Genomic DNA, 11,544 nt, shown 5'->3' on the forward strand with positions numbered 1-11,544 from the left:
TATAAATGTAACTAGAAGAAAATGAGTTTAATGAAAGGGAAGGAAAAATTGACTTGGCATCAACATCTACGCACTGGAGTATATATTTTATTAATTCGCATACTAAAATTAATTTCTTATATGATATCTGAATCAATAATGTTTTATTTACACATCATATGAGAAATGTGTATAATTAAATTCTAAATAAATAATTACTATAAATACACGGGTGAAAAAAGATCAATAAAAAAAAATCAAAATTTAAAATTTAAATTTAATTTCATTAGTCGTATTCATGTATAAATTATAACATTGATGAGTTAAAATAAGAATTAAGTACCTCGAGTTCAGGAAATCCATAACGATTTATGTGTTCCACACTAATATTTTGCTTGTTGACAGCTTGATAATAACCTTTAGCAATTTTCCTAGGGACGATGTCATAGCCGGCATTGTCGGGATGTGGACAGACAGCAGCAAGCACATGGAAGGGAGTGTTCCCCTTCTCATCCTTCTCAAAAATTAGATTTCTGAATACCAGATATTTGTTCAGCAGGTATTTCAGTTCTCTAATACTAAAACTAACCATAGCAAAGTGAAGAACATTCCATCCTCTGTCATCAACCAATTCACAACATTCCGGACAACACGCAATAATTTCTTCTACCATCCCAACATTCCCTTGGCCGGCTGCTAAATGAAGAGCTGTCATCTTCCGATCTTTGTCAGCAATCAACGCAGCAGATCTATCAACTTCTAATAAATGGGATGAGATGCCAAAGCGATCAAGAAATGCAGCGTAATGGAGTGGAGTCCAACCGTGTTGGTCTCTTTCTCTGGTCAAACTTTTCTTTCTGTGAAGTAATAGTTCTATCACACCTAAAAAGAAAAGAAAATTAAACAACTAAGCTTATGTTTGATATTATTTTTAAAATAAAATCCATTTAAGAATAGTTCCTGTTAGTAAAATTTTTATCAAAAAAAATTTAATTTTTTGATTGCCAATAAAAATTTGATTAAAATTATAAAATTATTTTAATGAATAATTTTTTTTAAAATTATGTTATAAAAAAATTATCAAACAAATAAAAAATATTTTAGATATTTAAATATTTTAAAAAGTTTTCAAACTCTGTTATTAAAAGGTTAAAATTTATATTTTTATTAGAATAAATTATTTAATCTTTAAAAATTTTATTAAAAAACCGAACAATTTAAAAAACAATTATGGTATTAAAATTTGTACGAAAGCATGCGCATCCATACCGCGAGAGCCACTGCAGACTGCTGCATGAAGGGCAGTCTTTCCATTGGGGCCTTCATGGGCCGCCAACGGACATTTTTGTAATATTTCAGCTGATATCTTCTTATGTCCCCTCGCGGCTGCCAAGTAAAGTGGAGTTTCACCGCTACCGTTAGCAGAATCCGGAAAATCAGGATCTGCTTTGAATAAGATTTCCACGACATCAAGGCTACCACTTTGCACTGCCTCGTGCAATGCCGTGTTTTCTTCATCATTTTTCATCCCTAGCATATACCTTGTTGTACTTTTCACGCCGCTTTCTAGCTCTTGACCGGGCTGTTTTTCCCCAATTTCAATCAGAGCTTCCACAACAGCAGCATGCCCGTATCTGGCCGCAACATGGAGTGGAGCATCACCTTTGGCATTAACTTGTAGTAGCAATGATGGACATATGTCAAGTACCTGCTCCACGAACTTGGTTGATATGCTTTCTCCTTCTCTATTGGATGCAATGTTGACATGAAGGACAGTGTTCTTGTTGTGTGTCACTACGCTCCCAAGATTGTCGTTTGCAAATTTGAACGGATCAAATTCACCCTCAGCTGCTGCCATGTACAGGTAAGGATCCATCTTAATTTCTGAATGCGATGATATTTCAGTTTCAGTACAGACTAGAATGGGCTTGTTAGATTGGGGACTTGAGAGTACGTAAATATTTAAGGGAATTTAGATGAAAATAGAGGGCAGTGATGGAAACATAGCCAGCTTAATTAAAAATGTAGCTCAAGTATTTTTCTTTTCACTATCGGGCTTCGCTTCATAACTACACTACTGAAACTCTCTAAGTCCACGGCAATCCATAGACCACATGTTCTTCACAACGGCACTTTACGACGTTGGTCTTTTTCCAGTGAACTTGCCCACCTGCTCAATATTTGAAGAATTCTAATCTTACAGGCAATACATAATTGTATATAATTTAACTAATGACAAGTTGCACCTCGACCACTTGACAATTAAATAATGTATACGGAGTTTTTTTTATTACATGGTAGTTATTTTATTATACTCAACTAATGACCATTTGCAGTCTTAAATAATGTTCACGTTACTATAGAATTGATTGCAAGAAAAAACAAATGTGAACGCAAGAAAAAATTGATGCAGGTTTATTTGAACACTACTAGGCCACTAGTTGTCTTGTATGAGACTACGATTTTTATTTTCTGTGACTTGTCGCTTGTCTTTCTTTATCAATTTTTTTGGCCGGCCAAGTCCGATCATCCAATAATATTTTATAGGCAGCGATATTAGAGCCACTGAAAATGATCGTACAATTATCGGAATTAATATTAAATCTATACTTATTACTATTATCTTTCGGTCACATTAATGGCTCAAAGGTGACAACTCTAACGTACCTATTTTATATCATTACCAATAATGTCAATTAATTATTTTTAGCAAAGATAAATTTCATCGTACCCCCTTATTAAATTAACATACTTGAATTTATTCTCTAAAAATATGAAAACTTCAATCTACCCCAAAAACCGTTATTTCTAACAGTTGACTAATGTTGACTTATAAAAATACAGGTATGCTCCGAACCCTAACTAACAATTCTGTAGGATTAATAAGGATAATTTTATTTTGCCCCTTACAGTCTGAGATATTTTAAATTAGATGACAAAAATAAATTTATTAATGAAAACCCCCCATAAAAAAAATAAAAGACCTTTAAAAAATTGAATTAATTTTTACTTATATTTTAATTTATAAAACAAATATAATAATCAAGAATTTTATTTACAATATCATCACAATGAAAATTTAAAAAAAAAATCAATTTTTACTTCTTATTTCTTTGTCTTCTACTCTTTTTTTTTCATCTTCGTTTCTTTATCTATTCTTTGTTCTTCTGCTTCTTTCTTCTTCTTCTTCTTCTTCTTCTCTGCATCAATCAACATTATTATAATCAAAATTTAAGTATATAATACAATCAAAAAATTAAAATCTCAAAAATTATAAAAAAGGGGAATTTCTTATTTATCTCTTCTTCATCTTTTTCGTTTCCTTCCCTGTTCATCTTTTTCTTTATTTCTTTGTTCCATCCATTTCTCCTCTTTCATAAAACACGTTTTTCTCCGTCAACCCGAACAAAAAACCATTCAAAATCTTCCCTCCAAACAAAAGGTTTTGGCTACGATTAAGGATGTTGTTTGCTCAGATGTGCTCACTGGAATTGAAGGAATCAAATGGTGGGTTGGATTGACGGCAATGATGGCTGGCTTGGTGACAGCGAATTTGCGCGGCGTTTTCGTGGCAAACCAAGGGCAGAAGAAGATTGGGTTTTGGCTAGCAATTCTCGTCGAGTTGTCTGATGGTGGAAAGGATGGTGGAATTGTGGTGGTGGGAAACAGAATTGGTAACCACGTGGTGGCCAGGGCTTTTGAAAAAAAAAAGGTTTTTCTTTCCAAGTTAAACAGCAAAAGCTCTTCCTTTGTTTTTCTTTTCTTTCTTTCTTTGTTTATTTTTTAATTAATGCTTTAATTTGAGAGTTAGGATTTGAGTCCATTGATTTGGGTTGTTCTTTAAAATTAATTGTGATAGCGGATTATATTTTTGTTACATTTCTAAATGAATCTTTAGTTCTTTGAAATGGGTTTTTGATTTCTGATTGGGACGTGCAAGAAAATTTGTGGACATTGAATCCATTGTTAGAACAAATTAAAAAAGTTGATACAATGCCATCTAGAGATTTGAACGGAAATAGGAATTGCGAGAATTAAATAGATAATTTTATTGTTTTGGCTGTTAGAAGAAATTGAGCATTAAAGAAAAAAAGTGTATACTTTAAAGAAATTTTGATTAAAATATTAAAAGTAAAAAAATGATAACATTTTAAATTTTTAGTTTTAAAAAATTGTAATTCAATTGTTCAATTTATTTTTTTCTTGATTTTTCTCTTTTTTCTTTCATTCTTCGTCTCCTGCTCTTCTTCATTATTTTTTCAATTGTTTGTCTTCTTTTGTCCTTTTCGTCTTCTTTTCTTGCTTCTGTTTCTTACTTCTTCTTCTGTACCGTAACTCTTAGCAGCAACCTTTCAAAATTTCAAATAATCATATATATATATATATATAATAATAAAAATTAAACAAAAAAAATCAATTTTAAGATAATAAGCTATTTTGGTGTAAAGTGAAATTTATTAAAGTATTTAGGTGTATTATTTAATTTATTAAAACACTCATGTATGAATGAAAGTAAAAAATTGAGGTTTGACTTTTACTATTTAATTGACCCTAACAGAAAATGTACAAATATAATTTTATCCTTTCAATTGTTAAAATTAACAGAGAAAAAATGATTTTTGGGAGTAGATTGAAGTTTTCATATTTTTAGATAATAAATTAGAGTATGTCAATTAAATAAAGGAGTACGATGAAATTTACCCATTAACAATGGTAAATGAAAAAAAAAATTATCATGCAATCAATTTTGAGAATTTTTTTTAAATATAAAATTTCATTTGGTTGGCCAACTATAATCCCGATAAAGCAAGAGGGAATATGCTATATATGAGTTCTGATCATAGCATTAGAAAAAAAGAATCAAAATTTTTGAGTGATACAAAATATCATCTTAAATGACGTACTATTTAACTACTGTATGTTAAATTTTATTACTTATGTAATATATATATATATATATTTAACTTAGCTACGCTACCATCCAATGAACATTTATACCTTTTTTTTTTTTTGTCAGGGAGTTCATCAAAGTGACTTTTAATTAAATTTTAAGCTACATCTTATCCATCCAAAAATTTTAATAATAATGGCTATAGCATCCGATTTAACAAAAGCTTGGAAGGCTGCATTTCTGATAAGGACGGCCCTGGCCTTGTGGGGGTCTTGTTCGCCGAAGCCACCGGGTAAGGCGAAAGCTGCAGAGAAAGTTACTGTTGCAATGAGTGCAGCCACAACCAAATGTAACTCTTCTGCACTATTGACTCTTGTGACGAATCCTTTATCCCATTGTCCATCGACACGAATAAGGTATAATTATCTTGATAGGGTGTTCGCAGATCGAATTTTACGGATTAGACATCAATCTATATTTAATACACAATTTTGTGGATTATAATTTTTCAATCCAATCCACGGATTGATTAAACTCAATCCAAATCCAATCCATACATCTGCGGATTGGATGCGGATTTGATTCAATCCATATCCAATCCATACGTCTGTGGATCGGATGCAGATTTAACTTAATCCATATCCAATCCATTATTTTGCGCATTAGTTTCCGAATTAAAAATTTTTAGTTCTCCCCAATCCATGAACTAATGAAATTAAAAAAAAATCTTATATAAAAATAATTTTACTACCAATTAAATTTTGGCGAAGTTTCTGAAACCAAACAAAGTCTGATCCTTCACCAGGGCTATTTCACTTGTCGAAAAGTGGTGATTACGGAGCCGTCAACGATGGGAACCAGGAGAAGTACGGGTGGCAATCTTGAAGGTTGTGATAGTGCAATTGTTTGGTTAGAACCAGTGATTGTGAAGTGGCTCGATGGACTCGGGGAAGAAGATGGCTTGCTCTCACTGAAATCACGCGGTCAACGTCCTTCAAATCGGTGTCAAGAGTGTATCGAACCAGTATTCGATGTCGCTAGTGCGTGTGACGGCGGGGAAGCTTAGGGTTTTTTGTTTGCAAATTGTTGTGACTTGGCGTTATATTACTTTACTTTTGAGTGACTTTGCAAATTGTTGGTAACTTGACGTTATGTTACTTTGCTTTTGCTAGTGTGTGTGTGACTTTGCTTTTATTTTGTTTTACAATTTTTACAAGTTATATTTGTATATTCGATTATTTAACTATTTTTTATTTAATATTATTATTTGGTAATGGCTAAGATATGTTATAGTGCTTATCTAACTATGTAATGTCACAATATTCTTTAATTAAATTTATAATAATTTTTTTGCGGATTCACGGATTTTTACGGATTTACAGAATCAAATCCATATCCAATCCATCAACTGCAGATTTTTAAATTTTCAATTCATATCTAATCCACGGATCCACGGATCAGATTTATACGGATCGAATTTTTACAGATCAAACAGATTGAGTGGATCGGATTGGATTCTGAACACCCCTATGATTCAGTGCGGTTAGCACAAAAATTGTTATTATCCGTGTCTTCATTAAAATAAAAATGCAATGTCCAATGTCGAATAGGAGTGAAAAAAAAATTCGAAACTGAAAAAAAAATTGAATCCAACTGATGATTTGATTCTTTTTAATTAAGGAAAAAAATCAATGATGTGTAAATAAATTAAATTACTGAACCAAAAATTGAAAAATCAAGAAATTGGCTGTTAAAAAAAATCAAGTAATTGTATATAAAAATGTCAAGAAATTTTATGAAAAATCTATGTGAAAAATGTCACATTTACCCTCTTTAGCTGAGTGCAATGAAGTGATGGAAGCAAGTCAAGTATTTGTTCCACCAAATTGGTTAATAATTTTGCAGTTAGGTTATTTGAGAATGTGATGTAATCAATGTGCAGGATTGTGTTATGGATTGGTGTTACTAAAGGCAAAGAAGAACGCAAAATCGCAAATTCCTGAACATGGAGATTTATTTCTTCTATATATTTAATAGTTCATTGAAAATGAGGTATACTTCTATTGGAACCATGAATACATGGCTAATTAATATTCCGTTCCTCCCTTTTTGATATAATAACCATGTAAAACATGAAAATGACCCAGAGGAAGAAGCTTAAGCCAATGATACAGGTGGGAATGGCAAGCCCTAAAGAAGGTCCCAATATGCGTATGTGCCCGTAACAAATACAATCACCGTTGCTACCATGGCAATCAAAGTGAAGAAAAAGGCGAAAATGAACAAAAAGACCAATTGTTAAAATGCCTTAAGTGACATAATGAAATGGACAAAGACAGCAGAAAGTGAGAAGACCATGGCCACGGCATTTGTTATAACAAATGCTCGAAAAAATGCATTTCTAGTGAGAATTGCAGTGCCTTGGTTTGGGTTGTCTTCACTCTTGTAACCACCTGGTACAGTGAATACTGCAGTAAAGGTCACTATTGCTATCAGCGCTACCACTACCAACTATGATTCTGATGCATCTTTGAGTCCAATGACATTTTTATCCAGAAATTTCCAAAACGATTGCGATTTGTCTTATCTCATCTTGACAACACCTTTTGGATATTGTCCATGGCCAACATCTTCGGACAACTCTTTGTTAGAGATATAAATATAAAGAATATTCTTGTAACGGTTCTGCTGATGTGGCAGCTGAGTGAGCAAGGTTACTATTGTTAGTTTGTAAGTTTGTTATAGAGTTGGGAAAGTTAGTTAATCACAGCTCATTCTTTACACGTGTGTGAGCAAATGTAGAAGCTTCTGGATCTAAGTATATAAGCTCACTTTCTGTACTCATAATATGTTGAATAAGATTTGATCTGCTTTTCTTATATTTTCTCTTAATGCTCATTAAACTTTCCTTCACTTTCTCTCTAACTAAACAAACACAAATAGCTTGATTAAACTTCAATTTGGTATCAGATACTAGGATTCAGTCTAATCACATGGCGTTATCAAGCTTGAACACAAATATCTCATCATCAACATCAACCTTCACCTTCACAACTCCAATAAAACTTGATCGATCAAATTACTTAATCTGGAAATCTCAAATCTTATCTTCAGTTCGAGCAAATGAACTTGAAAGTCTTCTTGATGGATCCAGAATCTGTCCAGATCAATTTCTCTCAAACACTCAAGGAAATTCAGATGCTATCTTCAATGCTTCTGTAAGTTCAACTTTTACATCACAAGAGAATCCTGAGTTTGCTGTGTGGAGAAAGCAAGATTAGATGTTATTGAGCTGGCTGTTATCCTCCATCAGTGTTGAAATTCTCAGTCTTGTGGTAAACTCTAAAACTTCTCATGAACTGTGGTCTAGTTCAGAGCAACAATTTGGATCTAAAACTACTGCTAAGAAAGTTCATCTAAAAATGATGTTGAATAATCTGAAGAAAGGATCTATGACTATGACAGAATATTTTAGTAAGTTGAAGTCAGTTACTAATGAGCTTGCTATTGCTCGAAGTCCTGTTAGTTCTTTGGATTTTATAACTCATTTCATCTCTGGACTAGGTCAGCCTTATTATCCAGTAGTTGTGTATATTGAAGCAAATGTTCTAAAAATGAGTATTAATGAGGCTTATTCAATGTTGTTAACACATGAGGCACGTTTAGAAAGTAATCAGTCAAATGCTTTCAAGGAAGTTAAACAGAACTATGATGCTAACTTAGCTTAGGCTGGAAACAATCAAAAGAAAATTAATAATCAGGGAGGCTAGAATAACAACAATCAAGGAGGCTGGAATGGAAACACTGGAAACAAAAATGGATTTAATAACTGGAATGGAAATTTTACAAACAGAGGAGGTTTTAATCCAGAAAGGGGACAAAATTCAGGCAGAGGACAATGGAATAATAACTGGAATAACTGGAATGGAAATCAAGGCAGAGGTAATTTTGCTGGTGCTGCTAGAAATTTTTCTAGTGGATTTCCTGGTGATTTTAACGGATTCGGAAGAGGATGAGGCAGAGGAAGTATTGTTTGTCAGATTTGCTTTAACCACAATTATACTGCAGCTGATTGTAAAGATAGATTTAATAGAAACTTTGTTCCAAATTTTTTTGTGCAAGGAAATTTTCCAGGTCAGAATCAAACTTCTAGAGCTGCTTTCATGGCTACATCAGAAGGAGTTGCTGACCAAGGATGGTATCTGGATAGTGGAGCAACACATCACCTTACAAACAATGTGGAGAACTTAGCTGAAGGTAAACCTTATTTTGGATCTCAGTTGCTGTTAGTTGGTAATGGACAAGGTCTTAGAATCACTTACATATGCAATATATGTCTCTTTTCATCCTTAGGTAATCAGTTAAACCTTTCTAATGTTCTGTGTGTTCCCAAAATTACCAAAAATCTCATTAGCTTGTCTAAACTTCTCTCTGACAATTATATAACTATTGAATTTGTTTCTAATCTTTGTTTCATTAAGGACAAGATGCAAGGAACTTTGCTAGCACATGGGATTGCTAAAGATGGTTTCTTTAAGCTACTGTCCCAAGATACATCTATTCCTGATTCTAAAGCCTTGGGTTTAAAACCTAGTTCAATGTTATCTGTTTTTTTCAATAAAGAGATTGTACACTCTTTGAAAGAGTTGAATAACCAAACACATGTCTGTTCAAATTTGATCAATTCCAATAATAAGAATTCTGTCAGTTTCTTAGCTTCCAGTAGTGAGTCTATGCAGTTGCTGCACAATAGGTTTGGTCATCCAACCAAACATGTTTTGCAAACAATAATGAAAGTCTTCCCATGCATTCAATCCATTCTAAATCTCTTGACTTTTGTGATGCTTGTCAATATGGAAAATTACATCAATTTCATTCTCCAGTCACTGATATAAAATCAAAATTTCCTCTTCAACTCTTATATGTTGACTTATGGGGTCCAGCTTCTGTGTTGTCCATGGATGGATACAAGTACTATATTTCCTTTATTGATGATTTCTCAATATATTGTTGGATATTTCCACTCACACTCAAATCTGAGGCATTTGAAACCTTCAAACATTTCAAGTCCCCTGTAGAAAAACAATTTTCTTTATCCGTCCAAACACTACAAACTGATAGGGGGGGTGAGTTTATAGCTTTCAAATCATTTCTACAACAAGAAGACATTCAATTTAGATATAGTTGTCCCCATACTCACCATCAAAATGGTGTAGTTGAAAGGAAGCATAAGCACATTGTTGAAACTGGACTCACACTCTTAGCTCAAGCTCACTTACCTCTCTCTTTTTTGTGGGAAGCCTTTCATACAGCCACCTATTTAATTAATAGAATGCCAACACCTGTTCTTAACAATTTCTTTCCTTTCCAGAAACTATACAATCAGCTTCCAGATTACAAATTTCCTAAAGTGTTTAGTTGTTCATGTTTTCCTCTTCTTAGACCTTATAATCATCACAAGTTAGATTTTTATACTCAGAAGTGTGTCTTCATTGGTTACAGTCCCATTCATAAGGGCTACAAGTGTCTTGATAGAACTGGTAAAGTTTTTGTTGCCAGGCATGTTAACTTCAATGAACTGAAATTTCCATATTCTGAACTATTTTTGAAAAACAAGCCACCCATCTTCTCTCATTCTGATATCTCCACCCCATCTTCTGTTCATTTCTTTCTTCCTCAAACACCTGTCTTCAGTAACAGTAGCAATGAAGAGCCATCAGCTGCAATCTCCAGTCCTGCTTTGTCTTCTGCATCAGAGTCTCATTCCTTGCAAAATTCTGTTCATTCATAGTCTCTAAATCTATCATCAAGACCTTTCAATTCTCATCAACCAGTACTCTATATTCATCCTATGGTTACCAGATCTAAAGATGGTATCTACAAACCTAAAACCTATCTAGCTGTTTCTCAAGACCTTGAACCATCCAATGTCAAAACAGCCTTAGCAGATCCTAGGTGGTACTCAGCTATGAAAGAAGAATTTGAAGCTCTCCAAAGAAATCAAACTTGGTCATTAGTGCCTCCAGAAACAACTGGGAAAATTTTTGGAAATAAATGGGTTTACATAGTCAAATATAATGCTGATGGAAGTATCTCTCAGTATAAAGTTCGGTTGGTTTGCTAAGGGATATCATCAAACTTATGGGGTTGATTTCTTTGAGACTTTAAGCCCTGTTATCAAGCCTTGTACTGTCAGGATCATTTTAAGCTTAACAGTCATGCATCATTGGCCCATTAAACAACTGGATGTGAATAATGCCTTTCTAAATGGCATACTTACTGAAGATGTGTACATGCATCAACTGTTAACATATATGTTTCCATAATGTTGATTGTGATGATAACAAACAAGATTAAGAATGATTAATCTTTTAAGCTCAAATTATTTTTTATATAAATCATTATTTTTACATTATAAATATTTTATATTTAATGGAAAAATGATTTTATGAAATTGATTGTTTTTATTCTTTTTAAATAAATCATTATTTCACATTATAAATGCTTCATATTTAATGGAAAATTGATTTTATGAAATTGGTTGTTTTTCAAAGTTTATGGTTTAATTGAAAGAATTTTGAAAACTTTGAAATAAACAAGTATTGCTTGAAATTTTGGTAAAGGACTTATTTGAAAAGTGTCATAGCATCTTTCGCAATATCATAATTTCAGAA

General features: G+C 32.8%; 2 protein-coding genes across 6 annotated transcripts in view; one reads left to right on the plus strand and one right to left on the minus strand.

The window, feature by feature from the left end:
- LOC112497017 (ankyrin repeat-containing protein At5g02620-like) overlaps window positions 1–2,127 on the minus strand; it is a 72,772-nt gene extending 70,645 nt beyond the window's left edge. The window contains exons 1-2 of one of the 4 annotated variants that reach the window (XM_052437071.1): window positions 1,249–2,117; window positions 397–861 (exon numbers count right to left, since the gene is read on the minus strand). In XM_052437071.1, coding sequence (XP_052293031.1) covers window positions 397–861; window positions 1,249–1,855 — 1,072 coding nt within the window. In that variant the 5' untranslated portion in view covers window positions 1,856–2,117. Of the gene's footprint in view, window positions 1–322; window positions 862–1,248 lie in introns of all 4 variants that reach the window. The other 3 variants (XM_052437075.1, XM_052437079.1, XM_052437070.1) reach the window with 3 other exon arrangements.
- A 962-nt stretch (window positions 2,128–3,089) lies between these two features.
- LOC127900211 (uncharacterized) lies at window positions 3,090–6,142 on the plus strand. Of its 2 annotated transcripts, none has more exons than XR_008052216.1 (3): window positions 3,090–3,691; window positions 4,997–5,286; window positions 5,676–6,142. XR_008052216.1 is itself a non-coding variant. In XM_052434547.1 (3 exons), exons 2-3 carry the CDS (start codon window positions 5,066–5,068, stop codon window positions 5,934–5,936), a joined length of 498 nt encoding a protein of 165 aa, XP_052290507.1. In that variant the 5' UTR covers window positions 3,090–3,691; window positions 4,997–5,065; the 3' UTR covers window positions 5,937–6,142. The 2 variants fall into 2 exon arrangements, 1 of the variants encoding a protein (XP_052290507.1); XM_052434547.1 differs by having other exon boundaries at window positions 5,660–6,142.
- The last annotated feature ends 5,402 nt before the right edge of the window (window positions 6,143–11,544 follow it).

This window comes from Citrus sinensis, chromosome 1 (genome assembly GCF_022201045.2).
Source record: "Citrus sinensis cultivar Valencia sweet orange chromosome 1, DVS_A1.0, whole genome shotgun sequence".
In the NCBI taxonomy this organism is placed as follows: Eukaryota; Viridiplantae; Streptophyta; class Magnoliopsida; order Sapindales; family Rutaceae; genus Citrus; species Citrus sinensis.